General features: G+C 41.9%; 1 protein-coding gene across 7 annotated transcripts in view; it reads right to left on the reverse strand.

The window, feature by feature from the left end:
- Positions 1-16,107, reverse strand: part of LOC113260353 (phospholipid-transporting ATPase ABCA1) — a 125,849-nt gene that overhangs the window by 6,181 nt on the left and 103,561 nt on the right. For all 7 annotated transcript variants that reach the window (XM_044386769.3, XM_044386767.3, XM_026506085.4 and 4 more), the window contains 14 exons: positions 15,016-15,048; positions 13,855-13,960; positions 12,947-13,021; positions 12,288-12,457; positions 10,835-11,012; positions 8,758-8,873; positions 8,517-8,661; positions 6,931-7,054; positions 5,772-5,901; positions 5,392-5,512; positions 4,284-4,346; positions 3,556-3,662; positions 1,226-1,367; positions 687-821 (listed from right to left, as the gene is read on the reverse strand). In XM_044386769.3, coding sequence (XP_044242704.1) covers positions 687-821; positions 1,226-1,367; positions 3,556-3,662; positions 4,284-4,346; positions 5,392-5,512; positions 5,772-5,901; positions 6,931-7,054; positions 8,517-8,661; positions 8,758-8,873; positions 10,835-11,012; positions 12,288-12,457; positions 12,947-13,021; positions 13,855-13,960; positions 15,016-15,048 — 1,645 coding nt within the window. The remainder of the gene's footprint in view (positions 1-686; positions 822-1,225; positions 1,368-3,555; positions 3,663-4,283; positions 4,347-5,391; positions 5,513-5,771; positions 5,902-6,930; positions 7,055-8,516; positions 8,662-8,757; positions 8,874-10,834; positions 11,013-12,287; positions 12,458-12,946; positions 13,022-13,854; positions 13,961-15,015; positions 15,049-16,107) is intronic.

The raw sequence follows: 16,107 nt of genomic DNA on the forward strand, positions 1-16,107 counted from the left end.
GTATACACTAAAAATGCTTTTTGTGTGAAATCTCTATTAAAGTCCATATAAGGTTTGGGTAAAATTACTTTTCTTCTTTTTTTATTCTAGCTCATTACAGCGTAGCCTGTTATATTGTACTTGCTCGTCTTAGAGAAACAAATTGCAAATCCAAAAGGTCAGATAACATTAAAGCCTTAACCCAAGGCTTCTTCCTGTAATAATTTCAAAGCAGAAGAAAAAGGGTCAAGGGGCTCCTGTCCAGTTTATTCTTCTGTTTTCCATCTATCTGTATGTAAGGAACTATGACCCAGGTGCAACCCTGGGGATCTTAAAGCTGTGTCCACAATCTCCATCTTCAGGAGATGAACACATAGATGGTCAGAAAGAATGTTCCAGAGAAAGGTCAAATCACATATCTAGGACTCAGCCAGGGTTCTCCAACATCAGACAAACCAACCCCTGGAGTGTCTCTCCTTTGGAGTCTCCTTTGGAGGACATTGCAAAGCCACCCCAACGTGTATCAAGAAGAACAAAGGAACTTCCCTATGGTTTTCTAAGGCTGTTCTGCTGTTCCTGGTCGGAGGAAGGTTGGTTTGCCGTTAACCATGCCAGTCCAGTAATATCCCTGGGCATACAGGACTTCAGAAAAGTGATGGTTTCCATTCAGGCCCAAACAGGAGTTCTCCATTCACGGTCCTACTCACCAGAAACACTACAGGGGGCCCGCCAATCAGAGCCATGGCCGTTGAGAGCTTGCGCTTGTTGCCTCCGCTATAGTTACCAGCATATTTTTCTCCATACTTTACGAGGCCCAGTTTCCGAATTGCCCATTCACCAACCTAGAGTAATAAAAAGCACCTTGACTTTTGTCTGGTTTATCATGCTTTCTTACACTTGTATATGATTCTTTAAAGAGTAGGACTAGGAAAATTCTTTTCACTGAGTAGATTCTATAATAGCAAGTGCCAAGGAACCAAAAAGCAGGGGGAAAGGACTCGTGGGGGTGGGCACAGCACTTCCTCTCTGCTCTCCAGTATGTGTCTGTCCACTCACACTTGCCCCCCCAACCACCACCAACACGGACTCCCACTCTGCAAAGTAGGTGCAAACAGCCAGCATTTCATATTGCTGCATCCATATGTAAAAAGAGCCTGAAGCCAATGGTCATTTGTGAAAGTCAAAGCCATAAAGTATACTGTTGGCCTGCCGAAGGGGGCAGGCTGGCTTCTGGTGCCCACCGTACCTTGCCAACTTCTTTTTCTGGGACTCCTCTCAAGAGGGCAAAGAACTCCACGTGCTCTCTTCCGGTCAGCAGCTCTGTGATGGCATCGAACTGAGGGCAATAGCCCATGTTCTGATGGACTTCGTGGATGTCTGACAAGATACTGCAAAGGAAAAACTGGTCAGGTTGTAAGAATTTAGAGAGACTCTGATCGGATAGTCTTGTCTTATGTTCCTATAAAGTGTGCTTGCACGTGACAAAAATAACTAGTGAGCACACTTGCTGTAGCTTGAAGGAACCATCTTTCTGCCCCCGGAGGCCAGCCCCTTCTGGCGGTCAGGGTTCCCGCCTCTGTCCTGCCTTCTGCTTGCACCTGGCTCTTCCAACCCCTTAGTCAGCAGGCTCAGTCCCATTTCAAGACTCCTAAGTCCATCCCAATTGCAGCACTAACTCTACTGACAATCTCACTCACACAATCCTGGGACATTAACACTAAGTCTCCATTCCAGACTTGACCCTGTGATCCAGTCATATGTACTAAGTACTCTGTTACTCCAAAGTCTCCCTAATGGCCATTCAGACCCAGAGGTGACCCAGCAAAACTGGGTGTGACCTCCCTCTCTCTGCTGTTTGCTGCCCATACATCAGCCACAACATGGTCCAGAACCTCTGGTCCCACTATTTACCCAACCTAGGCACCCTCCTGGTTTTTAAGGGCTTTATTTTGGGGATTTTTGTTTTGTTTTGTTTTGTTTTTGTTTTTGATCACAGGCTCTCTGAAAATCTGGTGACCAAAAAATATATCTACAGACACAGCTTTAATTATATCGGTGGAAGCAGATTTTGGGCTCTATGAAGCCAATCTCAGGTTAAGAACCCTTGATGTGGGAGATGCTCAGTGTCCCATCGAGTCCGATGGCTGCACATCAGCCACCTCTGGACAGCGTTTGACCTTTGCTTGGCCTTTTAGCAGTTTCATTCCCCTCTGCCTATCTGTTTCATACTCCCAGGTCCAGCCTTTTCCAGAGTTATGACTGAGATCCCCACAGACACTGTGCTGGCCCTCACAGCAACACTGCCCCAGGCAGCTCTTACAACTGGTCTCTGGGATAAACCTTAGTTTGAGCCAGTTATTGCTCCCATTGCTTTATATCCCAGGAGCCTGGTGGCAGGAACAAGCCTGGGGAAGCAGACGCACAATCTTAGGCCCGCTATTCCAGAATTTCTGTTTTCTTGAACTTTCTCTACCCGCTACTGAAAATACTGGTAAGAGACAAAAGAGGGGACCCATCACTCTTTTCAATTTTATTGGCTAGTAACCCCCTATTATTTCTAAGTTGTGAGTCATCACTCATTAGTGAGTTACAAAATTAATTTAGTGGGTCATGATCAGATTTTTTTTTAAAGATATGCCTGTTTATGTGATTTTGTGTATTTCCAAGGTTGAGAGGTAAATTTATTTGCTACTATGGGTCATGGTCAGAAAAGTTCAAAAGCTACTGTCTTACAACACCTCTCCATATAAAAAGCCCACAGAAGCCCCACATTTCATTTTTAGAGTACTCAAGGGTAACATTGCCTAATAGGTCTCTAAAGTGGAGGTATACCCCCTAGTGACCGTGCATTCTCAGATAATGGCCTCATGTGGCCTCCATAATTGATACACCCTTTAGGGAGGGCAATTTGGCAAGTACACACCCTTTTACCTTGTAGAAATTTTCCCTGAGGAAATAAAGACAAATACAAGGACATGTTTACATAGTCAAAAACAGAAACTAATGAATGTCTAGCAATAAGGAATGGATTAAATAAACTGCAGGTAAGTGTACACAGGGGGACTGTAGGCAGCCATGCGAAGTCTACATCTTAGAATATGCAACCCATTGAGAAATAGCCATACTAGACTCATTAGCAATGAACTAATTTCAAAAATCTAGATACAGTATGATCTCAATTTTATAATACATTTATATGTGTAAAATAGAGAGTCTGGGGTGGTGGGAATGTTCTAAAACTGGATTGTGGTGATGAGTGCACAGCCTTGTAAATCAACTACAAATCACAGAAACCACTGTACTCCTAAGACAAAGTAAACTGTATGCTATGTAAAACTATACCCGAATAAGGCTGTTAAAAAAGAGAGAGGGAGACTGGGAGAAAAAATGTAAATAGTAGTAATCTCTAGGTAGTGGGATTATGGGTGATTTTTATTTTTGTTTTTACACTTTATATATTTCAATATTTTTATAAACATTTTATATAGTACTGTTATAATCATAAAATTAAAAATATATTCATTTAAATAAAGTTAAAAAAAAAGTCTTTGTGGCAAAATACCCGTCTTTTCTCACCTATTTTTGTTAAGGAAAGCATCTCCTCTGGTAACAGTGGTATCTCCAGTTAACATCTTGAAAGTTGATGATTTCCCAGCCCCATTAACTCCCAGAAGCCCAAAGCACTGAAAAAGATTGGGTAAGCTGTTTAAGCAAACTACTGCAAATCTGAATATAAATGACCCTTATAAAATAGTCACCTCAGCTTAGTTTTTAGATAAGGTGATTCTAAAACATTCTTAAGTATCAATGAAGAGTTAAATTTTGGAGGGTTTTAAGAACTTCTATAGATATTTAAACATTTTATAATGAGACATACTGAGCATATTTGTAAATATTATTGGAGTTGTCAGGTTGAAGCCAAAGTTAATGTGTAAAAAACAGTAACGAAAGCCAACCAGTCACATTTCACCATCTAATTTGGCTAAAGGGCATAAAAGAACACAAATTTGAACAAGAAGAGAAAAAAACCTACTTAAAAAAATCTGTTTGAATTTCATCATTATTTTAGACGGATCACAAAGACACATTTTGGATGTACATTCTTTTTTTAAATTGCCTGAGATTATCCAAAATTGTTGCTTTTTGACATATGGGGTCCCCATCTTCTCAATGACTGATTGCTCCACATAGGCTTAAATAGAGAAGGCTTTAAAAACTACTTTCAACCTTTATAGATGTTGTCATTTGATTGGGTAGATAATCTGAATTAAGAGGGACAAGTACAGTGTAGACTGTGCCTTTACCTCGCCAGGAGGAATGCCCACGCAAATCCTGTCAACAGCAGGCTTCCTCTTTCTTCTATATATCTGCAACCAACAAAATGCAAAAATTCAAGAGCCATAGTGAATCACAACTATCCCAAGTGACCGTGGAAGAGGGAATTATAACCCAAACAGCCCATGAAGTAAGGCTCATCAATAAAACTAAGTCACATATCTGATAGAGCCGTGGTCTGTCTCTGTGTCAACCAGCTTCTCAATGACTCGAAAGCTTAAAATAAAAGTGAATTTCTTTTTATTTTTAATCTAATATCAACCTTTTTTATGGAGAAATTAATATTTATTGACACAAACAAGCCATATATTAATGAGTGCAAAAACTATGTATGATAGGGTCTTATATAAGAAAATTTGTTAAATATTACATAAATATATAAATAGACCTTTCTAAGAGACCTATTGGTCATTAATATCTACATAAATTTTCATTTACTTGATACTGTAGATATTTTATAAAAATTAAATTCTAGGGCTTTTTGGGGTGGCATAGTCGGATAAGTGTCCAACTCTCGATTTCAGCTCAGGTCTCGATCTCAGGGTTGTGAGTTCAAGCCCTGCGCGGGGCATGGAACTACATTAAAAAAAAAAAATTCTACAGGGTCAAAATATAGAATCAAAACATTGCAAATATTGTACATATTATAAAAAAGTGAACTGTTGGGATTCTGGCAGCTAGAGTGGACTTAAAACAAACCCTCCTCCTGAGCAACAGGGAGAGATTTTAAGACCATGATACTCAAAAATCAACCATTTATTCTTCCTACCTCAGCTTTGCCTGGATATACAATTTTAGTATGTTTTAACAAACACATAATTGTAAGTGTGGAAAAACAAATATACTTGAGAACCAGACTTCACATTAGGAGAGTATTCTCAGTAGGACTTCTTTAATTAAGAAGTCCCCTCGGTGTATTTTAAATAAAAATTAAATTGATAGAAGTTTGGTCTAGAGGCACATATTTAGGGAAGTATGCTCTTTTCATTAATCAAATCAGCAAAAATGCTCACGTCCAACATACAAAGATGAAAAAAACTGAAGACCAGTTGTTACAGCCTGTGCTCATTGTCTCACCTTCGTCAGCTCCTTGATTTCCAAGATGTCATTCTGTCCTCCACCATCAAGAATTCTCTGTCTTTCCCGCTTCACATCTTCATCCTCATCATTCAGAGGAGGAAGCTTTGCATTTACGGGTCTTGGGAAAAACATTTTAAGAAAATTCAGTATTTCCAAGTATTACTCAAGACAAAGATCCAACTTCTAAGAAAGTCCTTTAAATCTACTCTACACAGTTTTTAGGATCAGCAGCGTTGCGGGCTAGAGGATGCCCACGTTAGGAAAATCAGCTGGAGTGTCTTGAATTCAATGCAACGCAACCACCGTTGACCAGTGTTTCCCTGTGTTCCTCTGTGACCCTCAACCAGATGCTCCATGAGTTCTGAGAAAAAGCTCACCTGGGCCTGATGAAGAATCTGTACTGGATGAGAACAGTGATAAGGAAGAACACCACCCCTTCCACGGCCATGGCGAAGAGGTTTCGTCCCACTAAGTCCCAAGACAGTGGCGAAACGAAACGGTTCTCCCCTGGCAGACACAGTGCAGAGATGCAGTTAGAATGGAGGCACCAAAGACCATGGCCCTTCCTCAAATTCAGGCTCAAATTCACCTATGTTCCTAGAAACACCAGTGGTTATTGCCCATAACAAGGAAAAATTAAGGGAGTGACTCCTGTCCAAGTCTGATTTAGGGTAGGGTTTTAGAAAAACACACTGTGACCCACTATCAGTCAGAATTTCAGAACCAACATGTTTTAGATCTATAATTTCATATCTTATGTATCCTTTTTAAAATGAGACATGCCAAAAATCCAGGGTAACTTCTAGGGTATTTTAGCAAACCATAAGTTTCACCAAAGGAAGATTAGAGAGCACTTTAAAAAGATTCCCCTTTCAGTAGCATATAATATAACCTAGTGAACCAACGAAATCACCCAGCTTTATGGGAGTATTCCTCACATTCCTTATACATCTCCTTTGTACCTGCTAGATGGAAAAAAAAAAATCCCTCCTCTATGTCCATTAAATAACACGGCCCATCTAGCTATATGAGCCAGTGGATAAAAAATAGTAATGTGGCCACAGGAGAAATATTTTTAAAGACTCTAAAGACAGAAAGAGCTGCAGTAAATTACCTTTTTATAGACTATGTAAAAGGTAATAGATGGCCACATCTGCAGGCCCATGATTTTCCTCGTAGTCAGAGCCAAAGTTTGTACCCTTCCTTCTGATTCTCTGGCCTGTTTCCAATTCTCAAACTATGCTTTGACTTTTCCAATGACTAATGAATGCAACCAGTGGCATTATGCACCGGATTCAGGATAAAGCCAGTATTTTTTCCTTTCCTCTTACTTTTCTCAATGCTATCCAAGGCACAGATGAATGTTGTATCAAAAGATCCATGCCACACCCAGGTTCATTGTCATGAACCTTTTCTCAATGGTGGGAAGTCCTATGCCCAGTCACCAGCTTTTTTCCAAACCAAAGTCCAGAGTACTGAGGCTCATGAAAACTGCCATCTCCATGAAAGCACCCTCAAGCCACTGCTATCACTCACCAAACCTTTCCAAGGCATCAGCCATTGCTTGGTTTTTCACCATGTCAATGAGCCCCCGTCCCAGGCAAAAATGTGGGAAGATCAAGAATACAGATTTCAGGATATCATTGATGTTATTCAGCTTCTAAAAAAAATATATAATAAGACAGAAAGTGAATGTCATTTATGGCTTAGGCCAAAAACATATCAAGGTCTGAAATATGGAAGAGAAGAAAAATTTGATTCCCTGGGGTCAAGCTGAACCTTTGAATTCAGACACCTATAAAGAACAGCAGCCATAGTTGATGACCTATAACATAGTAAAATTTCCTCTTTAGAAGATTTGGAGTAATGTTATGAATATGGAGAAATATGAGCAAAGTTTAGAAACACGGTTATGTTTAATCAGAAGCAAATCCGTAATAAAATATTGGCTTAGCATTTCAAAAGCAAATTGCTCATGTCTGGGTCAATATTTCAGCTTCAGGATTTTGTTGGCATTTTAAAAATTCTTCTTGTATACATCAAGCCTGTGGCCAAATATCCAACGATTAAGTTGCTACGGGCTGGACGCTTTGTGCTAGGGCGCAGGGGAGGCAAAGGTTAATAAACAGTCTCAGATACTCTGAGGAAATGAGTACATCATCGGAAAGGTGTTGTACTTGGAGGCATGGCATGAGGGCTTTGGGAGCACCGGGGACAGAGAGAGCACCTCCCATAGGGCAGGAAAGGAAAGCTTCACAGTTAAGCGTGGTCTTTAGGGGTTAGTGAGATAAAGGAAGTCAGACCTAGGGGAGTATGGAGGGTTTAAGGAACAAGCAACTCAGGTGAAGTTACAGAGCCTTGGCAAAGGAGATGGTGGGATCTGGCCAGGAAGGGCTACACAGCTCTGAAGGCCTTGCATGCTAAGTTACGGTGTCTGGACAAAGACAACACCAACAGGAATGGGCAGAGACGTTAAAGAGATCTGTACTTGGAAGAACTGACAAGGTAAATAATTGAATGGGGGAAATAAGCAAAAGCAAACCATATATAAGGACCATACTCCTGCCAGCTCGGGTGACTGGGTAGATGGTAATGCCATCCAGTGTGACAGGAATGGCAAGAGAAATACTAAGTTCTGAGGGAGAAGATGATAAAGAAAGGTCAAGTCTGGCGTATCTGGAAATAACCTAAATGGAGCCACCCGCTAGGCAAGTGAAAACGTGAGACTAGAGGTTCAAGGGAACAGTCAGGGTCGAAGGCAAAGACACAGAGAGGGGAGTCAGTAAAAGCCTCGGGAACGAATGGCATCACATGGAGATAGCATCTAAAGTGGAAAGCCAAGGGGGCAGAGCACCAATATTGGGAAGAGCAGCACTGAAACAGAAAGGGGTACAAAAGAAACTGTCAAAGGAAACCAAAGGGTTTGATCCATCAGGGAAATATACGGAAAAGGAGGAGAAAGAGGTGCTATGCAAACCCAGAGAGGAGAGAATCTGAAGGAGGACAGATTGGTCCGTGGTATCAGCACCACAGACAAGTGGCGTAAGATAATGATTCAGCGCGGTCCTCTGGCTCGCAGAGAGGCTCGTCCCCACTGGAGGTGCTCTTTCTGCAGGACTCACGTTGTTGGTAAAGAGCTCCAGCACAAAAGTGGCCACACTGCCGTTGATCCCGATGAAGAGGTTCACGCTGGTGAGAACCACGTAGGCTGTGCTGGGGATCTTGAACACGAAAGAGGCTGGGTACATGAGCGGTGTGATCGACCACCTGGTGAGGCACGAAGACAAATGTCCACTGGGTGTCCCCTGCCTTCGCTCGGACTCTGGGCACCATATGCCTTCCACCCCTCCAGAGGTGCCTTACCCGTACAGCAGAAGTAGAAGGGCTAGCACAGGCAGGTTGGTAGAGGACACGTAGGACTTCTGCTGGAAGCAGATGAAGATGATAATGACCAGCGTGGCAGGGACCACGTAGTTGCACTAAGAGTGAAACAAGGAAATAAAGTTTACCCCTAAGGCAGAGACACAACACACCTCAAGTCATCACCATCATAGGACAAGAAAGGGCAGATAAACATAGCGGAGAATAACTTTGAATTAATGAAGCCACAAAAACTATTCATCAAAATACTGGACAATACATTTTGACAAGCATTTTACCCTTGGCTGATTTTATAAACTGAATGCCCTTTTTGTCTTTCCAACAGCTAAGCCAAGGTGTCACGCTCAGTAAACTTACTGAACGATGGATTCCCAGTCAGAGTAATTACAATTTCACAGGCAGCAAATAAGCTTCCATTATTCTTCCCGAAGATGATTGTGTGTTTCATCATTAATGCTATATTATAGTCTGCCCAAGTTCAATCTCACATGTAATCTATTTATAAGCACTTACCTCATAACATGAATGTCAGAATTGTTTCATCACACTGAGAATAATTTTAAAGTCTGTCCTGACAGTGTATCAAGCACTACAATGCAGATATAAAGACCTGACTACAGGACAATTATGAGAATTCATAGCTGGTAGAACAAAGCACAGGCAGGGAGGTGAGTGGTCTTGTCGGCTATTAAAAGAATTTGAGCTTCGGACTACAGGGCTCTCTGCCTCAGTCCCATCCTTCCCCACATGTTTATCAACAACCTAGATGAAGATCTGCTTTTAGCAAATTTCAGAGTCTTGAAAGCAGGAAGTGACGGGTAATACGCAGGTAGATAAGTGAGGCCTGAGTTCACAGACTGGATCTTTCATCTCTGAATCACCTGTGCCTGCCACAGTCAGATACATTGTGAGCACTCGGTAAGTGTTTACAGAATGAAGTAATTACTGGGGCAAGATAAAAACAAAACAAATGGATACGAAACAAGATGCAGTGTAATAGGGATAAATATAAAGTTTATATTAGGTTCAGAAAGTCAACCGCATTAGTGTAGAAGCAAAGAGCCCCATTCACCAATCATTTTGTGAAATGGAAATTTCAGTTTGCTACCAAGGTTGCTAACAAGACAGTGTCACTTCTGCATGCAAAACCCGTGGGCTGAGTAATGAAGTTATGGGATAAAGATCAACTCTCTCTAGACTTGGAACCCTTCAGACCACAGCCTGAACACAAGGTTAGTTCTGGGCTTGGTTTTTCAAAAGGAACATTAGCAATGTGGAGCACGGCCACAGAAAGGCAACGTATCACAAGGGTGACAAGTCTGAGAGGCTTGGTGTAATCAGCACAGACATCATCCTCGCCATCATCACTCGAGTTTGTACAGTGCTTTAGAGATTACAAAGTATGTCCTCATATATCATCTTATGTGGGGAAGACTTGGGTTAAATGAAAGTTGTCTTCAAATACCTGAGGGGCTATGCAGTAGGAGAAGGATTAAATTTGTTCTGTGTGGCTTACAATTAACGGAAGTCAAGGGAGATATATTTCAACTCCACTTTACAAAAATTAGAACTTCAGAATTCTTTGAAGTCCTCTGTAGTGGTCTGAACAGAAGCAATCTATTACAGCTGGCACAAAAACATGTGAAATGGACAGATAAGCTTCTGGGTAAAATGGATAGCATTTCCAAATGAAGATGGATTTCCTACTAAGGCAAAGAACACCCTGAATCTGGAGGTGAAAACCTACCAGACAAGGTAGAGGCATTGGAGTTTTGACTAAGAGTTTTCCAGCTCAATGTTACCTTGAAAAGTGGTCACTGAAGAAATTAGTGGTAGTGATGATAGTGGTATTCATTGCAGTGTAGACAGATTTTCTCTGTGGTGTGAGATCAGCTCTGTATTTGATGCTATATACAGTGTTATGAGAGTACACAACTGCCTCTGCCTTTCCTTTTCCATTCATTTCGACTACCTAAAGCACTTTCAGAAAAGCCAGGGGCGCTTCCATCCAATCCACAGCCCTGATGACTTATGAAACAGCATAGACCAGGGTTCTTACCATATCCCACACAAAATTGGAGAGCCAGTAGATGACAGGCTTCACTCCACTGATGAACTGCAGGTGCTTTGCTTTGCTGACCCGCTCTTGGATCAGGAACACAACAAAGCTGGCCGGGACGAAGGACATCGCGAAGATGACACAGATGGACACGAGGACATCCACTGATGTGGTCATCCTGAAAAAGAAAGGCAGTGAGGAGATGAGGGGCCACGGATGCAGCTGAGAACTCAATCAAGCAAGATACAAGCACGCACGCGCAAATGCGCACACGGATTTCTGAGATCCGAGGCATAGCCCAGAGGGGAAAAAACCCATTGACCAAATGTATTTTATTCAGGGTTCAAGATGATTATTTTCAATTAAAAAAATGCTGATAATTAAAATGCAAAACTGATTTCAATGAGGCAAAAAAGTATCCAATGCCATAATGAAATTATTAAAGGAAGTCTAAGAATGGCCAAATGGCATTCACTTTGGCCTTCTGTTCTTGACCCTTAAGAGCATTAAGTTGTAAATTTTCACACATATAGGACCAGTGTACCTTGAAAATGAAATAATGCAGAAGTATTAGTGTGAAAGTATTCAAATAAGTTAATTTCTGGCTGTAAATAAATTTGAAAACAATAGTGTGTAGCCTATCAATCTAACACATAAAAATTTTATCAGCTTCTACTAAAGGAGAAGAGTTATAAGCCCATTAAACAGGGCATAACATACTATTTATATATATATTAATTTTATAAAAACTTGGTATAAAGATCCTAGTGATATATATTGATATTCTATATGAGTTAAGCAGAAATAGCTGTGTCACGCTCTGTAACAGGAAAGATTCTAACCTGTGTTGAATATCAACAATGTGCTGAGTGCTGGCCTTGGCAATTTACATGAATTGACTCATTTAACACCATACATCTAGAAATTTAGAAACCAGACTCAAACACAGATCTCTCTGATTCCAAAGCTTACGCACTTTAAACTGTTATCATGCTGGCTTTAAACTTCACGTGCACACACACACACACACACACACACGCTTGATTTAGGAATTAAAAGGACAAGCTGATAAAAGCATGCTTCACCAAGTTTAGAAATAGTGGTTTCAAAAATAATGAAACTGGTTTTTTATTAACCACTGTGTTAACAGTGAGTTAAATTATTTTAGGATTTTTATTGACAATTTCACTTTATATAAATTCATCTAAATGTCATGGTTTTTATCCATCAGAATCCTTGATCTTCTGCAGTTTAATCCCTGCCAGCCAATTCATAAAGTGATCATTTTCTGCTCAGAACCTGAATTAACCCAGACCTGCCATAATACACCTATATCCTCTATATCCTCAGCAGGTACTCTACAACCAGCTTCCCACTTCCTTTCCCTACTCCATGGTTCCACCAACAGCCTCTCCTCTCCTCACCCCACCCATTAAGACACAGCCATGCTTACAGAGCCACTTCCGAGAGCTGCTGCTTGGTGAGATTCAGGGGGTGATTGAAGGCAGTAATCCCATACTGGCTGGGGTTCTCTCCCTTCTGCAGGTTGGCCCGGAGAATGGCGTTGTTGATGACATTCAAGAAAGAGCTAATGGCATGCCAGCCCTTGTTGTTGAACCACACCTAAAATAAAAGACACCAGGTACAAAGTAATGCTTCCAAATCCTGTTCCCAGAGGTAGGTGCGCATGCAAAACATTTTCAGAATTCCAGGCATACACCAAGATAAAACACTACAGTCAGAGAACATGGCAAAGCACTACCAGCAGCCAGGGTATGTGGAGTACTGACTGTACGGCCAGGCAGTGCTCCGACAACCTCTGATCTTGAACTCATTCAATCCTCACCACAGCTTTAAGATGTGACTCTTGTCTCCATTTCTTAGGTTAGGAAACTGAGGCTTAGATAGGCTAGGTAAGTTGGTCAAGGTCACGGCGGTTCACTTAGTACGTCTGGAGGTAAAGCCAATTCTCTTTATCACCATACTGTCTGGCCTCTGTGGTAAAATTAGGAGTCTGCTCTTTTCTGTCATGAATACACCTGTCAACATTATGAGCTGAAAGTACTTAAGTATTATTGTTCATCAAGAAGCTACTGGAACAGAGGGCCTCACCTTGACGTTATTTTTTGTGTCCAGTCCTGTCATGAACCTTCCCAAGCTGCTGAGAAATCGATCTGCAGAACTGTCCTGTGAACAAGAGAAACCTGCCTCAGGTGGGGTGGCTCACAGGGCAGGGCAAAAGGACAACCCGGTGAAGGGCAACATCGTTACTGCCTTGTTCACGCAAGGGAGATACGAAACGACTGAAGGACCGGCGCCCGAGAAACAAGTGACCAGAAATCTAAACCACTCATGTTGCCATAAACCACAGGTTTTGAAAGAATCACAGGGACACCCTGTGACTGAAAGTCCCAAGATGCAGAGGTCTCACTTAACAGGGTGGTAAGCACTCTTCAAAGTGTTACCTCGGTGTCCTCCTAAGACCCAGAACTACACTCAGGGGGCAGATGCGTCGGACACGTGGGGTCTGTGCCTCAGAAGCAGAGACACAGATTCTAGGACTATTGCGGATGCCCATGATCCTGAAATCCATGCCATCAGAGCCCTCACCTCATTTAAAAATCGGAAACCACCAATACTGAGAAATGAAGTGAGAGCTTACGAGGTCCTGCTGCCAGCGTAAAGGAAATGATTCATTTCCTTTTTAATCAGTGATTGTTTTAGGTAAGTAGGTCTGAAGCCCACTTTATTTACCTACTGGCTAAATTCATGAAGTGAAGTTATTTTGAGAGCTTTTAAACCTCTGAAATTTTTTTTGATCTACGTTTTCAGATATTAAATATACACACTGAGGGGCTCAGTCTTGGCTGGTGCAAGATCAGTAAATGCCAGTAATGGCTTTGTAGTCAAAGTCTTAAAAACAGCAAGTGGCAAGGTGATTAGATGTACCTGCCAACTACTCCCACAGAGTGGCAACTCTGGGCCCACTTTTCCGCCATGTCTGAAGATGGACACCGTACCTTGGCCAGCTTCAAGTGCTTCTTCACTTGCTTGATGGCATTATTAACTTCTTGACTTGAAGGAAGTGAATGAGAATTACTGGCACCCAGGGAAAACCCTCCATACCTAAAAGAACAGCCTGACATTAAAATACAGTGTGGTACACAGTATCATTCAGCAGCAGACATCACATGAATGTGTGCATGCTTTGTGGAGGTGAAATCACTTATTCAAAGCAGAACCAAAGATGGACTTGGAGAAACCTGTATCTTGGCCTCCTCTGATGACTTCTAGCAATCTCTTAACTCTTATGGTTACTGCCCAAGGGGGAAGGACCTGCACGTGATTACACACAGAGTGAGATGTCTGGACACTGAAGAAAGAATGGTCCTTCATCTCAAAGATGCTCCTCCTTCCACCTGGTGGCCCCGGTCTGTGCCTGCACATGGGTGTCTGGGTGTCAAGGCAGGCAGATGGGGAGTTAGAGGAGGGCAGTGACCAGAGTAGCCTAGGGAGGGCTTAGAGACAGGCCATGGCTCTTTCCTAGCATAAAGGCACTTTAGGGGTCCTAGTCTGCATCTGCTCTGTGCAGAGTTCTGTGGGTGCTGGCCCTTGGGAAAAAGGCAAAGAGGGAAGGTGGCAGCAGAGACAGAGCTAATTTTTGAGGCAGCCACATAAGGCATCTCATTTTCTAGGCTTCAAGGGTTGTTTGTTCCTTTCTTCCCTGGTGCCACCTGTTCCTTCAAAACCGATAGAGATAAAGGAGTTCAAATACTGTGAAAATAGATAGCTTTGATGCCTCTTATTTCATCCAAGACCTACTTGGTCTCATTCTAAAGGCCTGGAAAATTGTCCCGGAGTTCCCAGGACCCCTTGGGAATCTGATTTGGTGGGGGTGGGGGGAATACAAATAGAGTAAGGTGTTTCCCTCACAACACTGTGCTTCCCTGTTAAACCCCTAGAGACCTCCAAGAACCTGCTGAGGCTCCTCGAGGGGATCAGAATGCGACACACTTCAAAGGCCTCTGAAGTGGCAGCTGAGCACTGAGCAGAAACACCAGGGGCAAAACAATCCCCACACCCCAACTTCCTGGGATCCGAGATACCAGGATCAAAGTCATCCTTCTGAACTACAGGAGTCCAGACAAAATACAAGCAAGCACAGAAAGAGATGAACTTACCTAAACTCATTCACCCAGATCTTGTTCTTTAAACTGCAGAAGCCAAAGAAAAAGAAACCAAAAATCAGTTCAAAGAAATATTGATCCTATTTCTGATGATACAAAAGAAGTTACTCTCTACCCGAGGAGACAAGCCAGGACAGAAAGAAGAGTCCTATGATCAGGCCGGGGGGGTGGGGAGGGTGATACCCATAGAAGGACACCTCAGTGACTATGTCTTTCCTTCTCCCCATCTTAAAACCTTGTTATTTATATGAAAATCATGCTTTGGATTAAACCACGTCAAAAACCACCTTATAGACAAAGATGTGACTGAACTAAAACTTTTTTATTACTCTTTTTAAGTAGGCTCCATGCCCAACATGAGGCTCGAACTCATGACTATGAAATTAAGAGTCACATGCTCTACGAACTGAGCCAGCCAGGTGTCCCAAAACTTACTGAATTCAAGGTCATATGTCAACTACAGAGAACATGGAGTTTCTTCGAAACTCAACAGTAATTGCCATTCAAATATACCCTTGTCATTTAAAGTCACTGGGAACACCTAACAGAGAAGCCCAACGAACCAAAAGGAAGCCAGAACAAACATCTCCTGGGCATCAAGTAAGTATTCAACACTGTGCCTCGATAGCCCTGGAAACTTCGGGGCTGTTCCAAGGCTCCACAGCCACATCAGGCCACCAAGCTGACCCAGGGCTCACTACATAATGCCACATATCATCCATATTATCACACATTCCATAATGAGAGGCACTTTATATATATCAATGATATTCAATCTTCACAACAAAATACTAAGAGCAGCGGTACTAACCTATTCTACAAACGAAGGCTTTTTAAAGGATAACTGGTTGCTCCTGGTAAAGCAGATAGTAATTAGAATTCAAATTTGAATCCAGATTTATTTTTTTAGTGACATATAATTGACCCAGAACATGGTGTAAATTGAAGGTGTGTAACAGTTTGATTAGACGTATTTAGACAGTATAATATGATTACTATGGTACCTCCATCATGTCCTAAAATCATCATCTTTTGTGTGTGTGTGTGGTAAGCGTATTTAAGATTTAGTTTCTTCACAACTTTGAG

The sequence above is a fragment of the Ursus arctos genome, unplaced genomic scaffold (genome assembly GCF_023065955.2).
Source record: "Ursus arctos isolate Adak ecotype North America unplaced genomic scaffold, UrsArc2.0 scaffold_18, whole genome shotgun sequence".
Lineage (NCBI taxonomy): Eukaryota > Metazoa > Chordata > Mammalia > Carnivora > Ursidae > Ursus > Ursus arctos.